At 36.2% G+C, this 25,981-nt stretch overlaps 2 protein-coding genes and 1 long non-coding RNA gene across 3 annotated transcripts; 2 read left to right on the forward strand and 1 right to left on the reverse strand.

Moving 5' to 3' along the window:
- Positions 1 to 479: 479 nt before the first annotated feature.
- On the forward strand, positions 480 to 2,400 carry LOC110874724. Its single transcript, XR_002556168.2, has 3 exons — positions 480 to 620; positions 1,129 to 1,195; positions 2,234 to 2,400. It is a non-coding gene; the product is annotated as an uncharacterized LOC110874724 (long non-coding RNA).
- Positions 2,401 to 4,092: 1,692 nt separating this feature from the next.
- On the forward strand, positions 4,093 to 5,837 carry LOC110878862. Its single transcript, XM_022127243.2, has 3 exons — positions 4,093 to 4,222; positions 5,184 to 5,377; positions 5,472 to 5,837. Exons 2-3 carry the CDS (start codon positions 5,210 to 5,212, stop codon positions 5,649 to 5,651), a joined length of 348 nt encoding a protein of 115 aa, XP_021982935.1. The 5' UTR covers positions 4,093 to 4,222; positions 5,184 to 5,209; the 3' UTR covers positions 5,652 to 5,837.
- A 145-nt stretch (positions 5,838 to 5,982) lies between these two features.
- LOC110878861 lies at positions 5,983 to 8,580 on the reverse strand. Its single transcript, XM_022127242.2, has 7 exons — positions 8,037 to 8,580; positions 7,540 to 7,682; positions 7,178 to 7,449; positions 6,939 to 7,093; positions 6,607 to 6,869; positions 6,447 to 6,509; positions 5,983 to 6,352 (listed from the first exon to the last, which is right to left on the reverse strand). Exons 1-7 carry the CDS (start codon positions 8,323 to 8,325, stop codon positions 6,101 to 6,103), a joined length of 1,437 nt encoding a protein of 478 aa, XP_021982934.1. The 5' UTR covers positions 8,326 to 8,580; the 3' UTR covers positions 5,983 to 6,100.
- Positions 8,581 to 25,981: the final 17,401 nt, after the last annotated feature.

A 25,981-nucleotide genomic window follows, 5' to 3' on the forward strand; every position in this document is an offset into this window, starting at 1 on the left:
AACCCATACTATTGAGCGGTGGATTGTTAATTGGGACAAAAAGACGACAAAAATAAGAAATATAAGACGAAAGCTAAGGTCCATGAGGACTTATACATAAAAGACACCCATGTCAATACGAATGATAAATCTTTACCAAAAAGAATGAATGTCATGAAAATGAAACTAGGTTCGTTGGTCTAACCAATGAACTACGTAAAGAAGGTTTCGGGGACGAAACCTTTTTAAGGGGGGTAGACTTGTAACACCCCGAAAATGTAAATTTTTATATTATAAATTAAATGTCGGTTATAACCAGGATAAAGTGACTAGGAATGAATAACCTAGTTAATCACAAGCCAAGTAATAATAAGGGAACTTGGTTAAATCACACTATATAAAATTTGAGGAAAATTGAGGGGCCAAAAGCGACAAAACCGAAAATGGTTTTTATTAAATAAAACAAAAAAAACCAAAACACACACTAAGTGTGTGTTCTGGTTCGACTAAACACAGGGGGCGACCAGGAAGTTCCCCTTCAAACCCTAACTCTTACAAAACTCACAAATTGAAGGCTCAAATCAAGTCCAAATCGAAATCTGAATATAGATTAGTGATCACCTCGGCGAAGGGATCATAAGGTATGTAAAATTTCACTATTTGGTTCCATCTTAAATTTTAGATGAACTCATGAAATTCGAATCTGAGCTTGCATGATCATTGTTTGGATGAAATTAAGAATGAAATTATGTCTAGGAGTAAACACTAGCCATTTACTTGTTGAATTGATGCTTATAATTGTGAATTCATGATCCTACACTCATGTGTCAAGTGGGTTTTGTAGAAGTATGTTAAACACTAGGATTATCATTGATAACTTAGTGTATTTGAGCTGTATGGAGTGAATTCTAACTTGTTGATATGAAAAATTTACATGAACTTGAGAAAGGATGCTTAAATCTTGGCTAAATAGTTAGTTAAGAACTTGTTTTTTAATTGTATGAAATCATGCTCATTAGGTGTTTGATGTAATGCTTAAGAGAAGATAAATGTTAAAAACCCGACTAAAAATGCATATTTGACTAGTGTGGAAAATTATGTGTTATATGCTATAAGAGGGTTCTAAACAACTATGGTTGAACTCTATAGGCAAGGAAACCGGGACGCCAAGCGGACAAGCTAGTGGCGATATGCATTTGAAAGGATTGCTCTAAAGGTACGTGACTTTGGTCCCGTTACATTACGTATAAACGTTTGGTTTTAGCTTGTTAATGGTGTCATAATGTAGTATATGCGTTTGACGTGTCATTTAAGTGGCGAAGCCCATTCGACATTCAAACGGGTCAAAATATTGGTTAGAAAAAGTTGGCTTGACATTAAAGTGAGGATTTTCACTCGTCAACCAAACGGGTCAAAACTATGTCCTTATATCGATTCTTACGCGTAAAGATTTAAAAGCCTCATATTGCGCTGGTGCTAGATAGCAATTTTAGTAATGAATGGTTATACTAAGTTAAGGTTATGAATCCGTGTTATCGGGTCGAATGGTAGAAACTAGTTGCAAGAATTGCATAAAGTGGCAATGCTTGAATTTATAAAAAAAAAACAAGCATGAAATTCGAATACAAGCGTTAAGCCATGTAATGGTACGGATACGCCAAGAATTTCAAGCCCGGGAATGGGTAAATAAGATTAGAATGCAAAAGAATAAATTGGCGAAAAATTTGCACACATAGTTAACGGGTCGAATAATCGAAACAAGGATTTTGTGGGCCATTCGTTCACAATCCGGGTTTCGTTAAGTGAAATTTATATGGTTGGATCCGTAATCTTAATACGGACATATAGGAAAAAGAATCGGCTACAACGGATATGTAAATAAAAAGTTATGAGGAATTAAAAAATAAAAAAGTAAAAAATAAAGAAGGCTGAGCTGGGCAAACCGTGGGTCACGGTTCTGAACCGTGGCTCACAGTCTGGCAGTTCTGCTTTGAGCTGGGCGCACCGTGGGTCACGGTTCTGAACCGTGGCTCACAGTCTGGTAGTTCTGCTTTAAGCTGGGCGAACCGTAGGCCACGGTTCTGAACCGTGGCTCACAGTCTGGCAGTCCTGTTTTGAGCTTGGCAAACCGTAACCTACGGTCGGTTTGAAATAAAATTTTGATTTTGTTTGTTTTTCGTTGTTTAGCAATAGAACTTGAGTTTATTTGATATTATGATGTCAAAAGTAATAATTGATGTGGTTTTGACCCAAGGTAATGCTCGTTTCGTTATGGATGTTGATCAAGCAAGGAAATCAAGAACAGAACACAAGTTTTGAATGCTTCCGCGATAATCTAATCTAGTTCAAACCATGTTGTTTTGTAAACACTTCTAAACGTTGAATATTTTAATCTAGTTAGTTGACTATATTCAAATGCTATAATGAAGTATATCTTAGTTTATTAACTAAGTTTTTGTTAGCTGTGTATTTCGTTTTAAAAAGCCCGTTATTTTATGATTAAACAATAGTATTATAAGATGAGTGTTACACTATATGATACCATAATCTAACAAGTTACGTAATCTGAAAGTCTATTCTAGGAACGAGGCTTAGAAACGTATCGTTATAGAAGAACGAGAAGAAAACGTCACGAACGCCGAAGAACGATATCCAATAACGATCCAAGAGAAAATCAAGAGAATTTTAGTGAAATTTGAGGTCGTATGGTGGATATGTGGTCGTATAGCATATTATACAATCATTTTTGATTGTATACGGCCCGTATAATGTTATACGGGTCGTATACAACGTTTATTATTTTTTTATTCACTCGTATACTTAATATACGAGCGCTGTTTATGTCTTGTATACGGCCCGTATAACGTTATACGACCCGTATACAATTAACCATTTTTTTAATTAGTGTATGTGGAATTGACGAAAACGCAGTCAGTATGTGTTCAAAACATGAAATAAGATAAAGCTTATTTTGCTTTTACTTTATGTTTATTAACTGGTCGTTTGTTTGAGTCCTAACGAACTATTTTCTATTGATTACCAACCATGTGAGTTAACGAAAACGCAGTCGGTATGTGTTCAGAACATGAAAGAAGATCAAGCTTATTTTGCTTTTGCTTTATCAACTAGTTACCTTAACTCAAACTTTTCATCATTACAAATTGTCACATATTCTAGTAGGGCGGCTGAGTTGTTACATAGACTTACATCATCATAAATTCATAATCACACCACCACCTCATAAGTTAAAGAGATGGAGAGATACATCGTACAAGAACGCCAAGGTTTTGATTTATGCACCCAACATATCGTCATTACAAATTGGCGAAACACTAAATAACATTTCAAATTCAAAGCCAACCTAAATCCACGAATTCCATTGTCTTGTATTTATCAATAATTTCCTGATATTGAATTATATGTTCCTTGTAAAAGTTTTCTCAGCTCACTACTGACATAGCCTTTGTCGGTTCACTATGTAAGAATAAATTTTAGCATGTGAGATTTTTAATTCCCAATTTCCTACATCTACATTTACCATGGCAGGGAATAGTGTTTCCCTGCCATTGGTCGGAATGGACGGCCGGTAATACACCATTGGATCAACAAGTTTATTATTTTTTATCCATTTTAAAATTACGTTTTTGCCCCCAGTTTAAAATTACGTTTTCGCCACAAGTTAAAAAAGTAAGTAACCTGTTGCTCCCAGCTAAAAATTAAGAATATGCCCTCGGTTCAAATATTACGATTTTACCCCCCGCCTCAAAATTACGCTTTTACATCAGTTTATTATTTTACACTCACTTTAAATTTACGTTTTTGCCCCCGGCTCAAACTAAAAATATGTTTTTGCCTCCAGCTAAAAATTACGATTTTCCCCTCGGTTCAAAATTACGCTTGCACCCTCAATTCAAAATTACGTTTTTCCCCAGTTAAAAATAAAATTATGGTTTTCTCCTAGCTAAAAATTACGAATTTACCCCTGCTAATTACGATCTTGTCGTCGTTTTACTTTTCCTTTCTAACAAAACTATAGTACTGTTTTTTTAATTGGTTAAAAATTATTTGACTATCGCCCCGCAACGCGGGCGGGGCATCAACTAGTTTAAAACGTATGGATGAGTGAAAGTAAAATTTGGCACACAACCGCAAAGGGTCCTCCCAAATAAACAAGCCGAGCAGACTGACTGGTATTTGCAATCAAAACGGAAAGAACGGCTCAATCAAGGGTTTCTTTCTACAGGTCATCTATCGCTTTTAATCTTGATTTACTGCTTGTTTGCCTTCACTTACGTTTCCTTCTTTCTAGGATTAGTTCGGGATTGTGTTTAACTGTTTATACCCTTACTGTGAATTGAGTATTCTCCTTATTCAGTGTTTCTTGGATGCTATTATGACTGCTTTAAATCCATTTCTTTTTTACAAATTAAACCTTGATCACGCAAGACTCATTTTTTTATAATAGTGAATTTTCTTTCTTTTTTGCTATATGCATTCTCAGGAAATCATGTATTCTTTGCTTGAAATTGCTTATTAAAACTACTAATCTGCTTATTGGGGATTTTTTTATAACCATGAGTAAATGAGTAGGGGTGGTCATGCTCAGGTTTGGTCAGTAAGCGACCAACTAAATCGGCTCAGTTAACCCACAATTACAAATATCAAAAACGGAAAAAAGTTTTATATAAATAATAAAGGTTTAATGGTCAGTTCCAAGTTCCAAACCAGACTGAACCGTGAAACCATGAAAGCTGAACCGTTTGGATCTCAAACTGACCAAACCAGCTGGCTGCTTCGGTTTGGTCGGTCCCTAACCATGAGAGTGTTTGAGATCGCAATGGTATATCTGAATTGTATTTCTGTAAGAACCATGGTTAGCATGCAACAAAAAACCAAGTATGGTTAAAAGAAAAAACTGAGCAACATGTAGTGGCGAAGCTTGAGATTTCTGACCGGGGGTCGAAAACGTATATACCTAAAAAATTCTATACGAAAACTACATACCAGACACTACTGAGCGAAAATAAAGGGTTGCATCAGTCAAATGGTTGTTGCTCTATAACTGTGAGTTCGTTATAATAAAGGGTTCTTTGTTTCTTATCCTTCTATAGTTCTATATTTCATTATGTCATATTTACCCTTTTAAAACACACGTAAAATAGTTACTTAAAGTAGCACTTTCACTTGATAAATGATCATTGCAGGATTGTAGAATTTCATCCAAGGCATCATGTTTACCACAGCAGTAAAATATCTTGGTACAAAACCAAAACCAGCAATGAAAGCATTAGAGCCTAGATTTCGACCCGAGCAGAATCAAACCATCACACGGGCTATTTTTGAAATCCTAAAAGAACACGGTCCTCTCAGTGTCGCTCAAACATGGGAACGCGTTCAGGTGACTTTAGTTTTTGTCCGTTCAGTATACAACAAAGTTTGATCCCGTTAAAGTATTTCTGTAATACAACCTTATGATTATAAACATGTTGCAGGAAGTTGGTATAAAAGATTTGACCAGCAAAACACAGATGAAGACTGTATTGAGATGGATGAAACAGAGGCAGAAACTTAAGCAGATATGCAATCATGTGGGTCCCAACAAGCAGTTCCTGTACACAACCTGGTTCACCAAACCACCAACTGTCACTGGGGTCAAATCTTCCTCAACTTAAGTCAACTTCAACTACAACTGCTGTATTTGATGTCATTAGATCGGTTGCTTCATGTTCTTGGCGAATTTCGATCATGCAAAAACAATTATAGACATCAGTTTGACATTGTTTCGTGCGAGAGTTGTAATCGGATGCGATATCTTTTGAATTTGACAAGATAAAAGTCAAAACGGATTTGGGTTTAGCTTTTCAAAACAACTTATAACTTTTTGGAAAAGTTAATAAGTGATAATGGAGTGACTTGTTGACTTTTCCTCTCATAAAATAGTTTTACCCAAACACTTTTTAACTTTTCAAAAAGTCAATAAGCAAATAAGTCACTAAAATAAGCAATCCCAAACACCCCCTAATGAACATAAAACATTTAAACTCATGGAGATGACAATAATGTTCACTATACTGTTTTCCAATATACAAAATCCCTTTTTGAATTTCAACACATGTTTAAATTATTGTCGGGCATTTGCTGTGTGCAATACATCCTTTAAAACAGAAGCAATTCTATCAGCCATGTGTCGTTCTAGAAACATCTGTTTGACCCGCTCGTATCCTCTTTTTCCCATGGTTAGCCGCTTTTCAACATGTGTAGCAAGTTTGACAATGTTCGTGGCAAGCGGACTCACCCCTTCTTTCCCTGCTGGATGCAGAAACCCGGTTGACCCGTTCACCACAATCTCTGCAGTCCCTCCTGCTGATGTTCCCTGCCAATTAACAAACATAAAATGTCAGATTTGTCATTTGTGTGATTAATATAGCGTAAATGTAAACTGTGGATACATAAATAAAAACGTATACCAGTACAGGAAGCTGAAACGCCATAGCTTCGATTGTTATCCTTCCAAAACATTCTCCTCGACCCTAAAAAACAAGACATGTGATAGCTATCTGAGTCAACTGTTTGACTTCTGTTTACCAATTAATCGTCAAAGGTCAAAAGAAAGGAACTTTATGGTACCTGAGAGTTTTGGACTAGAACATCGATTGCGGCTAGATACGGGGCTACGGTAAGAGTTTTATTCACGAAATGAACACGATGCTGGATCTTTTTCTGTGCTACAAAATCCCTAAGTTCTGTCTCAAATTTTGTCTGCACGCTCATATCACTCCCCACAATTACTGCATGTATTGATGGCACTTGTAGCTTTTTATCTTTTATCAGTTGTAAGCTCTCGTAAAATGACCGTAAAAATAAATCTTGACCTTTTCCTCGCGACACACCTGCACATCATGATCATGCATTATTCTTTAAAAAAATATATGACAGTGTTAATGTGAAAGTTAACTTACTATTTATAGCAGCAAATAGTATGTCATCATTCCTTACGCCAAGCGACTCCCTAACATGTTCTCTCAAAACCCTTTTGGCCACGTTATCTTCAGCAACATCCATAAGTTCTTTACTGTTACCAAGGTGAACAACATACGTCTTCGGCATTTTAATTCTGCAGATTAAAAGATAACATTTTTCACAATTTTGTAGCTAAAAGGAGTGACTAAATCAGTATATAGAGTAAAAAAAATTATACTTTAAGCGTTCTTGAGTCCTGTTCTCCCAATATTCAGCTGTTACATGCGAATCAATCATAGAGCCAGCAACATACGGCAGGTGTTTAACATAATCTAATTTAAAATAATGGCCACGCATTTCATGAATCCACCATAAAACCTTCGGCAGTACTCGTGGAACATTTTTGGCTAAAACAGCATCAAGCCATTTTCCGGCAACAGCAGTGTTTAAAATTACCAAATCAGCTTTTAGAGCTGTGTTTATAGCCTCTTGACCTTTAGCAGAGAAAACCTAAAATACGGACAGTGGCACTTAAGTAAATACCATCAAACGGCATCCCAAATATTACAACTTTATAACCATGTGAATTGAAAAATGTACCTGCACTCCACGGTCCAACATCTTGTTCTCCAAATTGTATACAACTTCATCTGTTCCAGACGGTTTTTGATTCGTTATCCAACAAACTTCAGCACCGACACCACGTAGTAAAAACGCTAGTTCCATCAAAAGCAACGGACCACCTAAAGAATCAAAACGAAGCGATTATTTGTGGTACCGACTACTGACTTGTATAGTAATATCCATTACATTTCCTTTAATTCAGAAGCAAATAGATCACTAAGAATATTTTCCCCTTACTTTCATAAGCAGAAAAATATGTAAACATTGATAGTAAATTGTTCTTAACAGTATTAGAGAGCAATTACAGTGTCATAACCTACATAAAGTAACTGTTGTTGCAGCTTGTTACTAAAGTCCCCATATGTGGTTAATGTGATTGTTCTAAAATAGTAAAATTCCAACAATAGATTATAATATTCTATAGGCAAGCAAAAACAACTAACTTAGATCTAACAATGTGAACTAAACATTACCAGAAAGAGAGAGTTCATGTGAAACAAGAAGCACAAGTTTAGACTTCATGAAACTGAGTGGACTGGGACTGGTAACCACTCCGATCTGAGACGACGTCGTCTCCTTCACCTTCTCCGGCTTCTGGATCCGATTACCTACATCAAAATGCTGGCGATCACACGACGAATCATAGGCAGCCCTAATTATAAACGCAACGGCCGTAGAAACCGACAGCATAGCTAACAGTAACAGCAGCCACCGTTTCTTGTGGAACAAGAATGTTGAAAATCCTGTTGATGGTTTCGCCATAGCTAGGGTTACGAATGCTGGCACTGAATTAGGTTATTAAAGTGTGGTCATTGATTTAGGGTTTGTGAAAGTTTAGTAATGGATAGTGATGGATTGGTGGTTGTGAATGATGATGATTTGAAGTTACGTGTAGTGAAGTGAGATTGAATCTGGAATTAGAGTGAGTGAGTTTGATTTGAGAGAAGATTTGGGGGAGTAGTAGGAGTGTGTGAAAGTGTAACCAAGGTTTCTTGTTTTTAATCAGGTTTCGGGTTTAAAGGGTCGTGTTCTTTGAATAATCAATCCATATCAGTAATTTGGTTTTCGGGTTTGTTGGATTGGGTGAATTTGGGTCGTGATATTCGGTCTTCGGCTACCTAATCCGGATGGTAAACCCGAAACCCAGAACATGGGATGTGTATGCCAGAAGCTCGACGGGTATAGGATTGACCGGGTATGGGATTAATTTAAAAAAATATGGGAATGAGATTAGGCGACACATGACCCGATTACCCGAAATCACATAATACCCGTTTACCCGAACCATATGAGCGAATCATATATCCGTTTTTTTTTCCTTTAACGTTGTCTATTTATGCTTTATTTGAGTAAGTTCATTATGTGAAAAATTATAATGAGATTATTTATTTACGATAAAACTTATATGTTTATAATGTATCATATTTTACTTTGTTATAGTTGTTATATAAATAACGTAATTTTAATAATAAAAAAGAAATGTAATTCAAAATTCCAACGATTACTTTTTAACAAACTAACAAGTGTACCATATACTCGCGGGGATGCCCAATGCCTTATAGGTAATAACCGGCGGGTATTTGGCCGAGTATGGGACACGATCTTACAACCGGGTATGCGATTGAGATTTACCAATACCTAGCCCGAAGCTGACCTATTATGATCCCTGCATTCGGGTTAGGTAAATGGGGTGCAAATTCATTATGTGGGTGCTAGCTAATTAGTCATATGATTCGATAATCAGACGGGATTATTGTATTTGATAATCAACTCTGATGTAGACGTCTGATTGAATTTGATAATCAGTTAATAACACACACACAAATATAATAAAAAATTATTCACAATATTAACATGATGAAAATGATGAACTCTTATGTACAAGACGAAATAAAAGACAAATTCTATGCACTCATACTGTGTAGAAGTCGATTGGATTTTGAAAGAAAAGAGTAAATGAATCGAACTTGATTTGTCGATAAATTTTTATAAGAATGTAATCATACCTTGTTGGATCTAAGAGTGTGTGCTTGTGTATGTTTTTGATAAAAAAAAGCTATTTAACAATTCAAAAGATGATGAATATAGGTTAATAATAAACACATCAATCAAAGCATAAACTGGATTTGTAAGGAATGAATGTCTAATGACTTCTTTTTACTAATTTCAGCAATACAACATAGTGCAATTGTGACTCTACCTCACCAGGTGTACTCTCTCTCTTACTTTAGCCTTTATCTCTCTAATTCTTTGATCTAAGATATTAAGAGTTAACTAACTACATTAGTGTATTGTTCCATTTATAAGGGAAGAGAACTGATGATGATGTCACCATGAAAGTGACCCAATATAGGTGTAACCGTGAAAGTGACCCAAAACACCCAATAAAGATGTAATTGCTAGCAGTTTGCAAAATTGCTAAACAGAAAACTAAAACAACTTAAAAGACTAAACTACTGAAAATATAAGAGAAACTGCTAGGAAACCAACCTACTGGAAGAATCTAGAAATTTTGGTTTCCAACACTTTAGTCTTCAGCCGTTGACCAGCAATTGTCTTCAACTTTTGACTTGTTGACCAGCATTTTCACATCTCAACACTTTGACTTAGTCTTCGCTCTTTTGATCATAGTAATTCTTTTCTAGTTGTTTGGTGGTTGTTTGATGAAGCTTTCAATGGGGGAATTTCTAGCACTTGAGAATTGCAGCATTCTTATTACTAAGGCCAAGGAAGATGGCTCCTCTAGGTTTTATCTTTCATCTCCAACATATTTTACATAACCCAACGTACATTCTCTGCCTCATGGAAACATGTAGTCATGGTAAATTGAGCGGTCGCGACAAATTAATTGCCTAAAAAATCAGGATTTTCATTAAGAGGTTAATCAGGTTGTTCGGGTTACCCGAATAACCACCAATCCAATCTGAATAACAATCCATTTAAAGTAATTCAGGTTCAAGTATAAGGTTATTCGGTTACGGGTTCATCAAGTTTTCTCTGGTTTGGGTTTGAGTTATGGTATTGGTTTCGATTCCAGCAAGTGGTTAATTTGTATTTTGTCTCTTTCAATTTTGATTTTGCCACTGCCTCACGCATCGTTGTTTGTCTTGTAAACGAAATGTACTCGATTTGTTTTGACTAGCATGAACCTTCGGCCTATATGAATCCATCTTTGTAGCTGACCCTTTTTTTTTCTTAAACCCTCCATTTGTTTTATTATTATTATTATTATTATTATTTTGTATAAAAGAATACTGTAATAGAGTATGAGAAGAGATGTGTGAAATTTTAAAAGAATTGTATAAGTTTATATCGTTTAAAAATGAGGTTTATTTTTTTAAAGTCTAACAGTCACAAGACCGCTGCCAACGGTCATATTGCCTCTATCTCACCTGAACCCGTGAAACATTTGTCACATCGTGATCACTTGGGTGGGCCCATGTTCTAGTAAACTCGCTGAACCTATAGCCCAGCACCGGGCCCATCCCCTTGGAAAACAATTTATTAACTTTTTTTGTAATTAATAGTTAAAATAGACTCACTTATTTAGAAAAAAAAACGTTATTGAAAATGCTACGACTTTTAAGTATGATAAATAAATTAGTAACAAGCTTACTCGTAACGAGGAAGGTTCATTTGAGAATAAAATTTAATTGAGAAAAAAAAAAGAACAAAGGGTAATTTTGTAAAATATTAAATAGTTTTTTCACTTATCTCATTTATTATCATTGTTGACTAACTAATTAGTTATAAAGACTATCATCCTCGTAATTTATCCTACACTTTAAATTATTTTATTTTATTTTTTTTAAAAAAAATATATATCTACAAATTAATGATCTTTGTAGATTTACCAATGTACACTTATAATAACATTAAATACTTATATTAAATGAGGTAAAATAAAGAGTTAAATGCCCGGATAGTGTGGTTTCGCCTTTTTTCACCTTTAGTCCCTAACTTTATAAAATTACCTCTATAGTCCCCAACTTTTCAACTTTCGTTCCCGGATAGTCCCTGGCGCGGATAGGGGTTAGTTTTTTATGTTAAGTGGATGTGAAATTACTAAAATGCCCTTATGATTAAAAGAGTTAATTACTCGGATGGTCCTTGTGGTTTGCCATTTTTTCATCTTTAGTCCCCACCTTTTCAAAATTGTAACACCCCAAAAACGGGTTTGGTAATCAAACCACGTTAACATTAACGACGGGTAAAATACCGCTAGTGGTGAAAATGTACCCGGTAAATATTAGGACTTAAATAAATAAACCTAATATTAATTAAAAGGGGAAATAAATACTTTGAGAAAACAAAGTGTATAAAAAGCCCAAAATAACGGGACTTAAAATATAACGGGTTATAACTTCCCGAACACGTTAAAGTAACTAGGAATAATTAACCTAGTTAGAAGCATTTAATTAACTGACTAATGGTAAGTTATAACTTCATTTGATCAAAATAAAACATGAGGGGCTAATGTTGCCAAGTGGGAAACTTGCTTTAATAAAACAAGAGTTAAAACACCAAAACACACACTTAAAGTGTGTGTTCTGGTCGTGACAATCACAGGAGCCAAAGGAGGGTTCCTTACTCAAACCCTAACAAGCACAAATCAACAAATTGGAAAGGGGAATCGAACCTAAATGGAAATCCGAGCACAAACTAGTGATCACCTCAGTGAAGGGATCGTAAGGTATGTCAAAATTCCCACTTTGGTTCCATCTCAAATTTGGATGAACACATGAGATTTGAGATTTGAGTTTGCATGATCGTTATTTGGGTGAAATAGTAATGAAATCATGTCTAGGAGTAAACCCTAGTCATTAGTTTGTTGAATTAATGTTTAAACTATGAAATTCATGATCATCCACCATGTGTGTGTAGTGGGTTTTGTAGAAACAAGGTGAACACTAGAACCATGATGAGTAGATTAGTGTTATTTGAATTCTATGAGGTTAATTCTGATATTGAACTATAAATTAGATGATTGCCTTGTAAAAGATGTTAAAAATCTTGGTAAAAATAACAAGTTATGAACTTGATTATAAATATGTAAAATCATGCACATTAGGTGTTTGTTGAAATGCCTAAATGAGAACTAAGTGTTGATAATATGCCTAATTGAGTCTTGTGAACTTAATAGTGCAATCGTATGTGTTAATTGGTGATTTGACTTTTAAATAGTCAAACCGACCATTAATAAGATCGAATGGTAATTGTGATAGAAAACATGTAAGATGGAATAGTCATAATTAATGATGACTAATATAACCGTCTTACGAATTATGATGATAGTTTGACGCTTGACAAGCTAGGTAGAGGCTTGGAAAGGAAGCGGGTCAAATGAATCAAGCACGAGAAGAAAGGCGTATGCGGGATGCGAGGTAAGTATAGCTTACACTAGTCTTAGATTGTGTAATATTCCCTTAGCGTATAAATAACGAATGGAATAACTAAACGATTAAAATACGATGTTCCGTCGTGTAGGCGTACGGAACTAGATAATCAAAGATGAAAGAAACCATAATAATGGTTAAAAAGGAAGTAAATATATAATTCGGTCATATTATGACGAAAGTGGTAATGAAAGGTTTATAAGTAGAAATGACCGCACCGTGTTAACGGAGCGGGTCATGTAGTTGAGATGATAATAAATATCATCTCGAAAAGACAAACGGTCAATTCGGCCAAACGGGTCAAAAGGTGTAGACATCACCTTTTGACAATATTGACTAATGATCTTTTGTCGAGTTATATGCTTACAGGAATAGAAATCCAATGAATACTCGCATCGCTCTTTCTTAGCGATTAAAAAGCAAGGTATTTATAAATCGGGTCTACTTGTTGATCCGGGCCAGGTATGCATATTCATGTCGTAGTTTAAAATGCTATTTTGGTCGAATAAATGGGATAGAGAGCCTTTCGTAGTATAAAGAACATAATCGACCAAAACGCCCTTGTTGGCTTATTCGAGCAAACAACCTTTAAAAGTTGTTTGGAAACGAGTTCTATGATTAGGTAAATACTTAGAATAAATATAGAAGCATTCGAAAGCGTTTTTAGGCTTGAAAATGCTTAAATACCCGTAACGGGTCAAAATAAGTATCCGAGTAAAAAATGGGTTTAATTTGAGTAATTAAACCGGCGATTAAAATCTAATATGATAGGCAACATTAAGTTGAAGAAGTATATGTGACATAAGGGTCAAATAAACATGTTTGATGGTGAACTCGCAAACGGGTCAAAATTGGCAAAAAAGGGAAATAAGCCGAAAACTTAGAAGTCTTAAATTTTGTTAAGTCGAATGTCGGATTTTAACCTCATAAAATGGAGGATTAAATTACAGACGCGTAGGAAAAGGAATCGGGTAAAACGGATCAATAACGAAGAAGTTATGGCCGTTTCCGTAAAAACTAGCATGGCTGAACTAAGCTGCAGACCTGCTGATGCAGGGGCCACCGTAAATTACGGTGTCCACCGTAATTTACGGTGGAGTTGAAAAAGGCTACGGTGGATCCCTCCTGGTTTACGGTGGGGGCCTGTACTACCAGTGGCCACCGTAAATTACGGTGCCACCGTAATTTACGGTGGAGGTCAGGTTGAAAACTTTGTTTTGTTATCAATTGTTTCTCGAATTCGTTTAGACGCGTTTTAAGTCCCGTATGACTAAAGCATTTCATGTTTTTATGAAATGTAGGCACTTTGTGGATGCCGGAAGAAGATCAAGCTCAACGAAGAACCGAACACGATATAGATACACGTTTCCGCACATTGCCACGTTGTAAATTTTAAACAACGAACTCGATTAAGTTATGTTGAATAACTTATGATTTGTTAAAAGTTTTAATAAACCCGCATTTATATAATATGTATGGTCTTAACTACACATCTAATTGTGGCAATTTCATATAAACCGTAATTTAGTAACTAGGGTGTTACAAGTTGGTATCAGAGCCTTGGTTTAAGAGATTCAACTATGGTGGGGAGAACCATGCTTGGACTTAAACCTTACGCTCTTGATAAAGATTGGTGTTCGGTTCGAGGCTTGATCGTAAATCCGGTAAGTACATGTATGTTAATGGTTTAGTGTGCTAAAGTGTTGTAAACAACACATAGGGTTATCGTGTGATATACGTTACCCTAATTAAAATGATTGATATAGTTAATGAAAATACGCGCGTTGGCGCGTATAGAAAAAGCCTTGTATTACAATACGGGTGAATATTAAAGTTGATATAATTAACTCTTGTAAATGTTTCAGTTGAAGGACACTCGCATCTAAAGATAGCGGGAGTCTAACAATTTGTTGACTTGACGAGAGAACGGTCCAAAGTACGACAAGTAGAACATGCTCACCAAGGACCTAAATCGCGTAACGATCGCGAACAAGGCTAACGGCAAGAGAAGCCTGACAGGGCAAGCATTACCAGGTGCACATTTTTATAATTTTAATTGCACGAATACAAATATGCAACAAATACATAGAAACTGATAGTTGCATATGTAAATAGAAAACTTGGAAAAACCTGAATAGAACACCTATTCGGGATATTGTTTCCAAGAGAAATGAATAGAGGTGTTACTTACATGGGGCGTGACGTGAAAGTTATAAAAAGGTCATGTATGTCATGTGTTGATCGCCTACTCTGGCCAAGTAGGTAGTGAACACATGATACCATGAACTTTTCATAATGGACATGCTTACATCCGATGTAATAAGGACGGGGTAAGTGGGACAAACTAAAGGTACCCAAATGAATCAAATAAGCAAAATATGTGATCACAATGTAAACGCACAGCCGAGTGACGGAAGCGTATTACATTAAGATAATGAGCCCGAGTAAAGGGACAAAGATTAATATAAAATGACTAAATTATGCATTGGGAGGGGGTGTGCTAACACTCGAACCCGGAGAATGCAAACATATAAAATGATTGAATTATGCATTGGGAGGGGGTGTGCTAACACTCGAACCCGGAAAATGCAAATATATAAAATGACTAAAATATGCATTGGGAGGGGGTGTGCTAACACTCGAATCCGGAGAATGCAAACATATAAAATGACTAAATTATGCATTGGGAGGGGGTGTGCTAACACTCGAACCCGGAGAATGCAAACATATAAAATGACTAAGATATGCATTGGGAGGTAGTGTACTTACACTCGAACCCGAAGAATACAAAAATGACTCTTAAAGGGCCGATTTTGTAAAACCCCAAATTTGAGAACGGAATAGGAATATAAAAGCAAACGAAGTCATAATACATACCGTAAGGGTTGTAATAATAACGACTTCGGTAAAACACCCGGTTGGTAAGTAAGGAATTAAACACATGCGTAGACTGAGAAACAGGAACGCGAAATAGAAAGTCAGAAGACTCGGAATATGAGTCATGACTAAAAGATGACGAAAATTTTCGCAACCATAAATTTTGATGAAAATTACGTTCGACTAGTTAAAGGTCGAACGGGTTGAACAAAGAATGAAATTTGACGTTCGCCAGTGATGAAATCTCACATGAACGAGTTAAGCAAATTAAATAAATGATGATGTTTGCTAATGTAAGCAGGCGCGGGTTGAATAAGTAAAAGTGTGAGATATTAACTAACCTATGTAAAGGGGTTATGGGCGTTAAGAACGTTAAGATAAAAAGAACCCGGGTAATGGGTTGTATACAAGTATAAGTATGAACCGGGATACGGTAAGTGTAGAACAAACTGACGCGTAAATAACGTCAGAAGTCATGAAGTCGGAGGATTAGTCCGGAAATGGACGAATGAAGCCTTAGACTACGGTCAAGGTCAATAGAAGTTCAAAAGCGAAAAATAAACGATTCCAAACATAATAATAGATGCTTTGGGGCTATATATGTATATATATACATTTGAATATAGACAAGAATAGAAGATGATCTACGGGATCATCATAGCCTACGAGATTAAACACAGTGTTAAGGTTTATGGGACCTAAAAGACCCTCGAGTCATAAAGAGAAGGAAACGAGTTATTAATGTCCCACCCTAAAAAGGTGGAAAATTTAAAGAAATAGCCTATGATGCTAAGTGAAAAAAAAAAACCTACGGGTCAATAGTGCAAGGCAAGGGAACTAGCTATGATTCCCCGCGTAAAATGAGAATGGAAAAGAATAAATTATGGGTCTTAACATCAATAGGTGCAAGACAATATATTCGAAAGGAGGTATTTTCGAAAATGGAAGGTTGATAAAAATTAAACATGACGTGACACGATCACAGTCAAGAAATGCAACGTGAAGTGGAATCACATTATCACTAAACGAACGGTAAAAGTATATGGACTATAAGGTCTAGTTAGTGAAAACGGTTAAGGACATTAAAGTAATTTTGGTTGTTTATAAGCGGTGGATTCGGTATAACTAAACCGAATAAATAAATTTGAAAACAAAGGAAATTGTTGTTAAAAGTGAATGATTTCACTAAAGACCTTTAAATGGGTCAAAGTAACGGATCCATAAATAATTTGATAATATATGAAAGTGATGAATAACGCTAAGTAACTAAACTAGCGGAAATAACGAGATTACGTTATTTCGAATTGCACTATATCGTAAGAGGTACGTAGACAATTAATAGCCAAAAAAAGATGTTACCATACTTTTCTGGTAATACTAACAATTGGCTAAGAGTATATGTAATGTTTAAGGGATTTCTCGGCTCAAAATACATTGAGTTTAAACTCAATGAGTTATATCATAAAAGGTTTCGAGGACGAAACCTCTTTAAGGGGGGTAGACTTGTAACACCCCAAAAACGGGTTTGGTAATCAAACCACGTTAACATTAACGACGGGTAAAATACCGCTAGTGGTGAAAATGTACCCGGTAAATATTAGGACTTAAATAAATAAACCTAATATTAATTAAAAGGGGAAATAAATACTTTGAGAAAACAAAGTGTATAAAAAGCCCAAAATAACGGGACTTAAAATATAACGGGTTATAACTTCCCGAACACGTTAAAGTAACTAGGAATAATTAACCTAGTTAGAAGCATTTAATTAACTGACTAATGGTAAGTTATAACTTCATTTGATCAAAATAAAACATGAGGGGCTAATGTTGCCAAGTGGGAAACTTGCTTTAATAAAACAAGAGTTAAAACACCAAAACACACACTTAAAGTGTGTGTTCTGGTCGTGACAATCACAGGAGCCAAAGGAGGGTTCCTTACTCAAACCCTAACAAGCACAAATCAACAAATTGGAAAGGGGAATCGAACCTAAATGGAAATCCGAGCACAAACTAGTGATCACCTCAGTGAAGGGATCGTAAGGTATGTCAAAATTCCCACTTTGGTTCCATCTCAAATTTGGATGAACACATGAGATTTGAGATTTGAGTTTGCATGATCGTTATTTGGGTGAAATAGTAATGAAATCATGTCTAGGAGTAAACCCTAGTCATTAGTTTGTTGAATTAATGTTTAAACTATGAAATTCATGATCATCCACCATGTGTGTGTAGTGGGTTTTGTAGAAACAAGGTGAACACTAGAACCATGATGAGTAGATTAGTGTTATTTGAATTCTATGAGGTTAATTCTGATATTGAACTATAAATTAGATGATTGCCTTGTAAAAGATGTTAAAAATCTTGGTAAAAATAACAAGTTATGAACTTGATTATAAATATGTAAAATCATGCACATTAGGTGTTTGTTGAAATGCCTAAATGAGAACTAAGTGTTGATAATGTGCCTAATTGAGTCTTGTGAACTTAATAGTGCAATCGTATGTGTTAATTGGTGATTTGACTTTTAAATAGTCAAACCGACCATTAATAAGATCGAATGGTAATTGTGATAGAAAACATGTAAGATGGAATAGTCATAATTAATGATGACTAATATAACCGTCTTACGAATTATGATGATAGTTTGACGCTTGACAAGCTAGGTAGAGGCTTGGAAAGGAAGCGGGTCAAATGAATCAAGCACGAGAAGAAAGGCGTATGCGGGATGCGAGGTAAGTATAGCTTACACTAGTCTTAGATTGTGTAATATTCCCTTAGCGTATAAATAACGAATGGAATAACTAAACGATTAAAATACGATGTTCCGTCGTGTAGGCGTACGGAACTAGATAATCAAAGATGAAAGAAACCATAATAATGGTTAAAAAGGAAGTAAATAGATAATTCGGTCATATTATGACGAAAGTGGTAATGAAAGGTTTATAAGTAGAAATGACCGCACCGTGTTAACGGAGCGGGTCATGTAGTTGAGATGATAATAAATATCATCTCGAAAAGACAAACGGTCAATTCGGCCAAACGGGTCAAAAGGTGTAGACATCACCTTTTGACAATATTGACTAATGATCTTTTGTCGAGTTATATGCTTACAGGAATAGAAATCCAATGAATACTCGCATCGCTCTTTCTTAGCGATTAAAAAGCAAGGTATTTATAAATCGGGTCTACTTGTTGATCCGGGCCAGGTATGCATATTCATGTCGTAGTTTAAAATGCTATTTTGGTCGAATAAATGGGATAGAGAGCCTTTCGTAGTATAAAGAACATAATCGACCAAAACGCCCTTGTTGGCTTATTCGAGCAAACAACCTTTAAAAGTTGTTTGGAAACGAGTTCTATGATTAGGTAAATACTTAGAATAAATATAGAAGCATTCGAAAGCGTTTTTAGGCTTGAAAATGCTTAAATACCCGTAACGGGTCAAAATAAGTATCCGAGTAAAAAATGGGTTTAATTTGAGTAATTAAACCGGCGATTAAAATCTAATATGATAGGCAACATTAAGTTGAAGAAGTATATGTGACATAAGGGTCAAATAAACATGTTTGATGGTGAACTCGCAAACGGGTCAAAATTGGCAAAAAAGGGAAATAAGCCGAAAACTTAGAAGTCTTAAATTTTGTTAAGTCGAATGTCGGATTTTAACCTCATAAAATGGAGGATTAAATTACAGACGCGTAGGAAAAGGAATCGGGTAAAACGGATCAATAACGAAGAAGTTATGGCCGTTTCCGTAAAAACTAGCATGGCTGAACTAAGCTGCAGACCTGCTGATGCAGGGGCCACCGTAAATTACGGTGTCCACCGTAATTTACGGTGGAGTTGAAAAAGGCTACGGTGGATCCCTCCTGGTTTACGGTGGGGGCCTGTACTACCAGTGGCCACCGTAAATTACGGTGCCACCGTAATTTACGGTGGAGGTCAGGTTGAAAACTTTGTTTTGTTATCAATTGTTTCTCGAATTCGTTTAGACGCGTTTTAAGTCCCGTATGACTAAAGCATTTCATGTTTTTATGAAATGTAGGCACTTTGTGGATGTCGGAAGAAGATCAAGCTCAACGAAGAACCGAACACGATATAGATACACGTTTCCGCACATTGCCACGTTGTAAATTTTAAACAACGAACTCGATTAAGTTATGTTGAATAACTTATGATTTGTTAAAAGTTTTAATAAACCCGCATTTATATAATATGTATGGTCTTAACTACACATCTAATTGTGGCAATTTCATATAAAACCGTAATTTAGTAACTAGGGTGTTACAAAAATAGCATGTTTGCTCCCTGTGGTTTGATTGTTTGTTACTCGGATAGTCCCCTGCGTGGATAACAGTTAGTTTGCTCAGTTAAGTTAGTGTGAAATTACCAAATTACCCTTAGTATTAAAACATATTAAATAAAAATATAATTTATACTTCATCTTCCATTTCTATACACCCTCCCACCAATCATCTTTCCTCTTTCTCAAAACCCATCCGATCTATGAAAATTGTCACCCTCCCACCAATCATGGACTGTCACAGATGGCGTCCAATTCGGTTCACTAAAACCCATCCGATCTATGAAAATTGTCACAGCCACCGCCTATTTCTTTTTCTCTCTCGGGAACAAGTGAGATCTTTGCATTCACAGATTTGCTTTGCTGGTTGGAATTTGTGGCCGGCGGTGGTGACCGGAATTCTTTGCCGGCGATGGTTGAGGAGGTTGAAGGGGATGGGTAGGGGCGAGGTTGTTGATGGATTATGTTTTAGTTTTTATATATGTGTAGGTCCCACAATTTATATTCTTATTTAATATGTTTTAATACTAAGGGTAATTTAGTAATTTCATACTAACTTAACTGAGCAAACTAACTGTCATCCACGCAGGGGACTATCCGAGTAACAAACAATCAAACCACAGGGAGCAAACATGCTATTTTGAAAAGGTGGGGACTAAAGATGAAAAAATGGCAAACCACAGGGACCATCCGAGCAATTATAACCTTATAAAGAAGCAACAAACTTATGCATATCAAGGTTGTACAATTGGCTTTGGGAGATTTCCAAAAAAAATGGAATTTTTCTTTTTAACCCTAAGGTTTTAATCTTTCACAATTTAAGTTTAAAGTTTTAATCTTTGTTTCATTTTTAACCTTAAAGTTTTAATCTTTGACAATTTAAGTTTATAGTTTTAATCTTTGTTAATTTAACCCCTTTGATTAATTTTATTTTTCACTTCTAATTCAAAAGTTTTCATCTTATACAATTTAACCCCTTTGATTAATTTGATTTTTCACTTCTAATTCAAAAGTTTCCATCTTTTACGATTTAACCACTTTGATTTTTTTTACTTATTTGTTGTAATCTTGCCTTTGAGAGTTTTCCAAAAAAAAAAATGGTTATGCATATGGTTGTTGTAACCTTGGCTTTGAGGGTTTTAAAAAAAATGATTTTTTAACTTTTCACTCAAATGTATTTCATATGGTTATGCATATGATTGTCGTAACCTTGGCTTTGAGGGTTTTTTAAAAAAATGATTTTTTAACTTTTCACTCAAATGTATTTCATAAATTACCTTTAACGCAAAACTATTTGTTTTCTACTTTTAACATAAAACTTTTTATCTTTTGCAATCTATCCTCACAACTTTTTTTACTTTCAACTTTGGTCCTTTATAATTTTTATTTTCCGCAAATTTTTTCGCTTTATGCTTCGTTCAAAAATTTTGTGACTAAACACATCGAAACGTGCGTCTTTGGTTTAACGTTTTTATGTTTCGTTCTAAATTTTGCGAGTTAACACGACGCAACGTACATGTGTGGGTGAACGTTTTTACATCGTCTATTTTTTCCCGTTTGAAAGGTTCAACATAACATGCGCGTCCTAAATCGACTTAGTTATAACTAAAGAATCCCCGCCGCATTGCGGCGGGTCGTAATTCTAGTTAACTCTAATTAAAAAACTAATAAATTAAAAATGCCCTTATATTAACCCAATTTCTCTCTATACAAACCCACTTTCTCTCTCTACTGCATCTCTCTCTTTGTAGTTTGTACAACATCCACCACCACAACCTCCTTCCACCACCACCACTCTTCCTCTCTCTACATTACACTGCCGCTGTGTAAACCAATCGAACTCTTCTACTCGTTTTTTTAGACCTTAAGATCGAATAGAGAGAGAAAGAGTGTTCTTCCTCTCCAAACAAAAACCCCCAACCGTTTTGCAGCGGCACTGGTGTTTAAACCACCGGGTGATGATTGTGGTGTGGAACCCGCTTTGCGGGGTTGAATAGTAAACAGTGATGGAGCACAAAAGTTGCTTAATTAAAGAGGAAAAATATTGTTCTTGAATCATCTCATTTAGGTTTTAGGCATTCACAATTCATTGCCTATATTCCTTATTTGAACGATTTAGGTTTTCAGACTTCAAATAGCAGTATATTGATTGAGTTGTACCTCAAAACCACATGGAAGTTTAAACCACATGGAGATTTTAGCAATGTTGTATACATATTTGAAACATATAACTGAGAAAGACCTTGAATCTCTTGTGGTGGATTGTGATTGGGATTCCTTCGTATTTTACGGACTCTTGATGCTGCACCACTCCGGTGATGGTACGGTTGTAGGCGACGCCGGTGTAACCGATTTCGATTGCTTTAACAGCGAGTTTTAAGCATGTGGATTTGTTATTAGTGGAGGTTTGGTTTGGTGAATCGGTGTACGGGATGTTGAGATCAGAAAACGCCATTGTTGGTGGAGTTAGGGTTGCAGGTTTGAAGGTGGAGGAAGAGATGATTGCAGATAATTAGGTTTTGAAGGTGGAGTGAAGAAGATGAAGTGGGTGGGTCCCACATAAATCTCTAAATATTAAGCATCTCTTTTAAAATTTTAGTATTAATTTAACACTAAGGGTATTTTTGTAATTTCACATCCACTTAACACCAAAAACTAACCTCCATCCATGCCAGGGACTATCCGGGAACGAAAATTGAAAAGTTAGGGACTATAGAGGTAATTTTAGAAAGTTAGAGACTAAATGTGAAAAAATGCCAAACCACAAGTACTATCCGGGCATTTAACTCTTTTAATTAAAAACGTAATGTATGTTATAAGGGGACCCACCCATCCATACACTTCTTCTTCCTGACCAATCCACCCACCACCACCCCTTCTTCTTCCTAATCTAACCATATCATGTCGCCGCACACTATTCTACTTCATCCAGTTTGTACACAATGAGCCTAGATCTGAGAAAAATAGAAGATACAAGATGACTTTACCTTAACCAATCCAATCTCTTCACCATATGTCCACCTGCAACTTCAACTTCTCTTCGGTTAGGTTTTCCGGCAACAACTCCGACGATCAGGTGAGCTTCCCCATCGGACTGACGCAGCTCGATCCGGTCTGCAGCGTCAATAAGATTACGTATTGGTGACGATGTTCCGAAACGCTCGATCCGGTCTGTTTATGTAATGAATTATGTAATGAAAGTAAGGTTTTGTGATTTTAAAAATGGAGGCAGTGGATCGGTTTCTTTTGATTCAACGCATAAGTCAACAATTTTGAAATGGAGGGGTGGGGTTTTTGTCATCTTTTTGTGATTTTGAAAATAAAGGCATCGATTTTTCATCATTGTTGTATTTATTGAGAACAAATTATTTTGATTCAATGCATAATTCAAGGATTCTGATTTAACTTGAGAACAACAGTGGCCTGAGGTGGTGACCGGAGAAGTGATGGTGAAAGGTGGAAGGTGGAAGAGGTTGAAGATGGTGGTGGTTTTGGGTGGGTCTCATAAACAAGGTTGGAGAAGGGCAGATTGGGTGAGGGAGTTTGATGGGCCCTTTTGAATTTAACTTAAAAGTTTTATAGTTCTTTTAATGTTTTAATTTTTTTTATTAATAGTAAGGGTAATCTAGTCATTTTACATTCATTTAACTGATAAAACTAACCTTCATTCACTTCAGGGACTAGCCGAGTAACAAGTAGTCAAACCATAGGGAGCAAGAGTGTAATTTTAAAAAGTTGAGGACTAGAGGTGAAATTTTAACAAACCATAGGGACTATCCGGGCATTTTGCTCTAAAATAAAAATTCTTGTTGGTTGAAATTTCTTCTTTTATCTTCTTATAAAATTTTTTTTCTCATTTGAATTTTCCACTCCTCGTAATATGCAATATGTTTTAAAGATCAACAAAAGTCTGATTATCCGGGTAAACCCAATGGCAAAAGGTCATCCATGTCAGTGAACGCAAGTAACGCGTCCACACCATTTCAAAGAAAACCCACCGTACAAAGGCTCACTACTGTGGTATAAAACTCCTAACTCAATCTTAAGCAGTTTTGCTCGACAGCAGACTCAAACTTTTGACCTTCACGGCTGATGATCGTATGAACGCACTTATTCAATTAAAACTGAAGTTTTGCGCTAGTCTTAGATGACTTGAAACTTGAATTCTGCATCCAGTTTTGTCGTGTATGGCTTAAATTAATTTTATATGGTTAATAAAGCGACAGCTCTGAAATCAAAGTAAACTTCTAGAAACGAACTTTTATGAGGTATTTTATAAGGGAAACTATCAGCACATTCTTTTGTAGGTAAAAATGTTGTAAGAACAGAAAACACATTCTATATATCGTTGATGTTAACATTAGTTACAAAAAAAAAAAAAAAAAAAAAAAAAAAAGAACGTTGAGAGGCTAATGTTTTTAATTCAAACGAACATGTTGGTTTTTTGTTGAGAGGCTAATGTTTTCAATTCAAATGAACATGTTGGTTTTTTAACGGTAAACGAACATGTTGATAACCTATACATTCACGTTAAAAAGTTGTTATCTGACATTTTTAATACAAACTAATAAAAGGTTTAAATTTAATATATATGATTTTATAAGGGTGGACGGGGTGGAGTGGAGAATTGGTGCGGTGAGGTGAGCTGCAGCACGGGGAATGTGCCGCGGTCCCTGATTTGCCGCGCGGTGAAAGAGGTGAGCTGTGAACACTTGCTGCATGCGGGGAAGATGAGGGAGATGGGGTAGTGGTGGGCCCCACTCTCTTTCAGCCAATCATGCATTTTTTTTGTTTTGAGTAAATTTCCGTTTTGCTCCCTATGGTTTGGTCACTTTAATGGTTTTGCTCCAAACCTTTCAAAATAGCCATTTTACTCCCTGATCTATGAAACTTATCTCTATTTCACTCCCCGCCCCTAACACCATCCAATTCAACTGTTAAATCCTGGTCACATGCCCCTCACATGAGGGGCATTTTAGTCTTTTCCTATCCCATATAATTTCTTTGTCTCTCTTAACACTATCTTCTCCAACGTTCTCTCTCTAAACCCATTGTGCCCTAATACCTCACCACTGTGACCTGTGACCTGGCGTTAATCCCCCCCTCTCTCTCACTACCACCACTCCGGCAACCACCCAAACGCCTCACCACCACCGCTCTGGCCACCGATATTAGAACCACCCTCATGTTTTTTACCGGAAGTCTTCAACCCATGAAACCTTCCCACAGATCTGAAACCTCGCAGTCTCCACCGTCAATGAACATCTTCAAACAATGATTTAAACCCTAATTGCAACCTCCAATTCATCCTTCTCGTTCAACATTTTCGGTCCAACTTCAACCTTTGACTCTGTTCTTGCATTGTACGGCGATGCAATAACCGCTTCCAATAATCCGATGCACATCTTCGGATCTTCCTGCACTTCACGCATAGTCAAAGCCGAATTCGGACGACACCGTTTCAATGCCGCAATCGCTTCTTCTTCCAGATCCTTCCGTTCAAGCTCCTCACTGTCCTTATTCCTCACCAACACCTCACTAATCAGCACACGCTCATCATCATTCCGACTCACTGAGTGACTCTTACTCGACTGAGTCAACTCGCCGCCCTCCTCGTCAGCCTTCATCAACGCCAATGAAGCTGAGCATAGCAGCGGCAGTTGTTTTCTGGAGTGAAGAGTGTGAAAAGTGTGTGATAATTTAGGTGTAATTAGTTTGTTGATAAGTGGATGAGTGTTGATGGAGGATCTGAATTGAGTGAGTGAGTGTTTGGAATTGTTGATTGCTGAAGAGATGGAGTGGTGGTGTATAAGGAGGAATTGGGGGATTTTGACGGTGGAGG

This window comes from Helianthus annuus, chromosome 9, assembly GCF_002127325.2.
Source record: "Helianthus annuus cultivar XRQ/B chromosome 9, HanXRQr2.0-SUNRISE, whole genome shotgun sequence".
In the NCBI taxonomy this organism is placed as follows: Eukaryota; Viridiplantae; Streptophyta; class Magnoliopsida; order Asterales; family Asteraceae; genus Helianthus; species Helianthus annuus.